At 53.4% G+C, this 4,583-nt stretch overlaps 1 protein-coding gene across 1 annotated transcript in view; it reads left to right on the top strand.

The window, feature by feature from the left end:
* The window catches only part of LOC104623724 (inactive heparanase-2), a gene marked incomplete at both ends in the record, with an annotated part of 80,501 nt that extends 75,961 nt beyond the window's left edge, over positions 1 to 4,540 (top strand). Inside the window, one exon of the mRNA XM_010290894.1 lies at positions 4,443 to 4,540. Coding sequence (XP_010289196.1) covers positions 4,443 to 4,540 — 98 coding nt within the window. The remainder of the gene's footprint in view (positions 1 to 4,442) is intronic.
* Positions 4,541 to 4,583: the final 43 nt, after the last annotated feature.

Below are 4,583 nucleotides of genomic sequence, written 5' to 3'. Positions count from 1 at the left end.
TTTCCCGGCTCTGTGCTTTGTGTCTGGAGCCTCATGCTATAGTTCCAGCCAGGGATGGGGGCCGGGAATTGGCGTGGTGCATTTCCTAACGCTTGCAGAAATCCCCGCCCAGCCCTTGGCAAAGGCCCCCCCCACGCCGTGCTCCCGTTTGGCCACCTCTGGAGTGACACAGTCACACCTCCCTTGCAAAGTGCACTGATCCTATCCCGGATTTCCAGGTATCCAAATGGGGTTTTTTTAGAAATGGAGTACCCCTTGCTTTTATATAAAGTACTTATACTTTATATAAGTACCCCTTATATAAAGCTATATTATATAGCTTTATATAATATAATGATCCCCAGGGCACCCAAAGTGGCTGTACATGGCTCTTCCTCTGAGACATGTGTCTCATCTAGGATTTATTTGCTAGATTCCGTCTTTTCCTTGGCTGATTCCTGCAGATTTTCTGTCTACAGAGATAGTGGCATCAAATTGGAGGATACGATGGGTCAGCTCCACATACAATTGCCCATATCTATTCTCTCTTGTGTTATGAGAAAAGGCATGGTCTGTGCCCACGGTGGGCATGCTGGTATCTCCTAGGCTCCATGACCAACTCTGCTGCCACATCATACCCGGAGCCCACCGGAAGATTCGCCAGCCCGTGCTGGAGACAAGTAGCTTGTCCATGAGCTACCCGTCCTCTGCAGAGCCGTGGCTGCCAGAGACCCCTGCCCGGGCTGGGGGGGGGTCTGTCCATTCGTCTCCTTTGGCTCTCAGACCTCACCGGCACCGGGAGAGAAGACGTGGATGCCGCGGTCCCCGGGGCCGGCTCGGGCCGGCTGCCTGCGCGCCGTGCTGCTGCCTGGGGAGGTACTTGTCAGCGCTGGAGCTCTCTGCAGCTGCTGCTGGCGTTTTTGGAGGTTGGAGAGTTGCGACTGTTCAGGGGTTTTTTTATTTCAAAGTCAAGTGCACTGAGTCATTGTAAATATCAGCAAAGCTGCAGCCTTTGCTCCTGGGAATAATCCACGCCTAACGAGCGCTTCTCCTGCTTTAAAGGCCTGTCAGTTGTTTGCATTTTGTGGATTTCTATACTGCCTTTACTGACGGTGAAACTTCTCAAAAGGAAGTGCCCTCATCTCAGCGATGAAGCCTACAGCTGGCAGCAGCTCACCCCTTCCTGGGCAGCCTGGTACCAGCGAAGACCTCAGTGCCTCTCTCTTCCTCGCAAGCCTTGTGCATCTGGTGCCATTTTCCCTTTTTCCCAGTCTGGGGAGGTTGAAAGTATCTGTTGGTGTCCAAGAACTTCCCAGCCAGATCTTGCAAGAGATCCTTGCCCATCTTACAGAAGCTTGTAATTCTCTTCATGCTCTGCTTAAATACCCAAACTGAGTGCTCCCCTCCTCGCTCCCCCAGGAGCCATGCTACCAACAAGATTTCCTGATACTGAAGCAGGTTTATTTTTGCCTCTCATCCCTCTACCAGTCCACATTTGGGGTTGTTAATGAAGGTGTCAAAAAAATGTGACCGTGGCACTGTCCTGGGCATTTTTCTTCCCTGTGCTCAGTGCAGCGGCACCTTCCCAGGCTGCCTCCTCCGCGCGGTCCCCGGGAGGGCAGAGCCTCCCCTGGGGCTGCTGCTGGAGAGATGTTCCTCTCCCTTGGCAGCGGAGCTGTAGGTCAGAGCACACCTTGCGCTTGAATGAGATGAGGAGGTACAAGCCTGCCTTAGCAGGGTGTATTCTGGGCTCGGGGACTTTTTGGGCAAAAAAGCCGAACCCTGCAGAAAGCCTGCTGCACGGAGGGGCCATACGCAGACTGAGGTCTCTCTAACTCCATCTTTTCCCAGTCAATGCAACTTTCTTTTTATGGCCTTTCAGCCGGTTTTCATCCCAGGTGATGGTGTTTTTAGTCCACAGCAGTCTCAAAATAAATGTTTTAGTTCAGTTCTTAAGTGCTGTGCTAAAATCCAAACATCTGCCATCCCCAGAGTCCACTGCTTTGTAATTTTGTCTTAAAAAGTAATCTCCATAAACCTCACTGCTGCCTGCTGCTTACAGATCTGCTCTCCTCCCAGCAGCCAGTGGTTCGATAGTGTATAAGTGATCGGAACGATTTTGAACACTTCCTAAGTCTCCCCTCAAGATAGCCTCTGCCCTAAGCACCTTCCAGTCACTACAGACATGCAGAAATGCCTCTTGCCTCCTTCCCCAGGTTACACAACTTTGCAGTGAAATTGAGGTGGGACTGGCATGATCCCATGCTTTGCTGGGGACACAGCTGGGATGACACACCTGGGGGTGGGTTGACAGAGGAGGGATTAATTCTTCTCATCTAATGCATTTGCAGGTTGAGCCTGTAATGCATTTCTGTTCTGGGACACTTAGTGCTGGCATCGTTCCCCCCTCACCACAGCACTGCACAGCGCCAAGTACATTTACTCTGTTACCTGGGTAGTGACTTGGTGCGGTGGGGCATAAAAATCCTCTCTGAGCACCTGTGCATGTTGCTTGTGTACTGGGTGCTCTGGCTGCAGCTGTTAGCTCACGGCATCCTTTCGGGATGCTCCTGCATTCTGGCACCAAGTGAAGCAGCCACTACGGCCGCTACAGCTGCTGACTGGTGCCGATGAGATGCATGTTGTGGAGAAAGCAGCCCTGGAAAGGTGAATCCACCTTTCTTCAGACCCTGAGTCTTCAGCCCATTATGCATCCCAGCACCCATGGCTGCACTCCAGCCTGTGGAGAGGGAGAAGGGTCTGTGTAACTCTGGTGAACGCTGAGTGGACATTGCTCCAGTGAGGGCTAGGAGGCAATGGCCGAGCCCTGCCAACCCCAGCCAGAGCTGCTGTAATTCCTGTGCACCTCCGTCCCCCCAGCAAACCTCCAACACGCTCCAGGGCTCGCTGTGTTGAGCAGCTGATGCACACTGCAGATTTGGGAGGAGGAGGTTCAGAAAGTTTCTCTTGCAAAACCTATTTATCAGGCAAATGGCCATCCCAGGGGTATGCCAGTGCATGCTGCAGCAGATGTCCTGGTGTCCCTGCAAGGCTGGGACGAGCCTTGGGAGATGTGCAAGGGCTGCCACTGCTCCTTGTGTGAGGGCAGAGGTGCCAGCTCCCAGACACTTCCTCGGGAGGAGCCGGTTGGGATTACCTCCAGCCACAGGGTATTTGCACTCCAGGACAGACTGCTTCACCTTACGTCCTGGAGCCAGGCGACAGTACTGAGGCATTTCAGAGCCTTCCTCCCACACTTGCAGACAGATGATTCACGTCATGATTGGCAGCACTATAGCTGTGTTTTATATAAGCAAGCACATGGAGAGCAGGAATCAGCCCTCTCTATGGGAAACACTCCCTGGTGTTCCCAGGGCAGAAGGGATTTCTGTGAGAGCAGAAATTCCCCTGCAGGTACCAGCCATGACGTTTCTTCAGTGGGGGATTCGGCTGTGGATTTTGCTGGAAAAGTGAGCAAGGAAGGTGCAGGTGGTACAGGGTTGCTGGGAGCAGGGCTGGCTCTGGTGCCATAGATCCTCAGCCCGTGCACCCCACAGTCGCTAGTCCTTGCTCAGAAACACCATAAGGGCTTAGCCTGGAAGGTTGTTATTGCAGCAGGATGTCCACGAGCAATTCTGGTTCTCAGACCAGAAGAGGCTCTGTACAGTCCCCCTTGCAGACCAGCCATTGAACGGAGAGTGTTCCATGACCCGGGCAAAGTGATGTGGCTATTCCCACTGGTGGGAGCACGTGGGAATGTGCTCTCCCGCCCTCTCCCGGGTGTTTAGTGCAGCAACTTCAGGTGTGTCTCAGAGGGCATTTGCTCTTGGGACTCTTCTCCCTGGTGTCTGCGTAGTGTCCTCCTATGGCTAAGGTTCCCTTCATTTCAGCCGTTAGATTTGCGTCTTCCATTTTGCCATCCCGTAAAAGCAATCTTCCCAGTAGCAATGGGGCTGGTCCCAGGGCTGACTGGCTTATCTGCATTTTGAAAACAATGTGTCCCTAAGACAGGGGACAGGTACAGATGGGATGAGCCGCGTGAGTGGATGATGTCCCAAGATCTTCCTGGTCATGCAGCCCGGGCACTGCTGTCGCAGGCATCGTGTCAGAGGGTCGTCGTCCACAGGGCCTTTGTGAGATCAGCACAGATCAGCTGTGAAGCCTTTGGCATTCTGCTCCCGGTGTTTCACCAGCAATAGTTAAGAAAGTGCAAAACTTCCCGTGGTTTCTGCAGTGCGGGATGCTCAGCGTGTGCCCACCTCACACCCTGTTTTGGAGACTGAAAGCATCTGCCAGACTCAGGCACGGCCAGAGGACCAGGGCAGGGCAGGGTGCAAGCAGGGACTCCCTCAGAGCAGAGGAGGCTTCTTGGTGCAGGGCAGCAGTGAGATGGGAGGATGTGGTTTGGGAGTAGCAGAGCTACTCCCAGCTGTCTGATCCTTGTTTTCTTCTTTTCCTTCCAGTTACTACATTGACGGCCGAGTGGCCAAAGTGACGGACTTCCTGAAAACGCGCCTGTTAGACACGCTCTCTGACCAGATCAGGAAAATCCAGAAAGTGCGTGAGTGCAAAGGGTCTGCAAGAGGCGACGGGGCACCGTCCCC

Source organism: Phaethon lepturus, unplaced genomic scaffold (genome assembly GCF_000687285.1).
Source record: "Phaethon lepturus isolate BGI_N335 unplaced genomic scaffold, ASM68728v1 scaffold16347, whole genome shotgun sequence".
Taxonomy (NCBI): domain Eukaryota; kingdom Metazoa; phylum Chordata; class Aves; order Phaethontiformes; family Phaethontidae; genus Phaethon; species Phaethon lepturus.
Note: the sequence above shows the minus strand (reverse complement) of the source record. Positions and strands in the feature narration are given on the sequence as shown.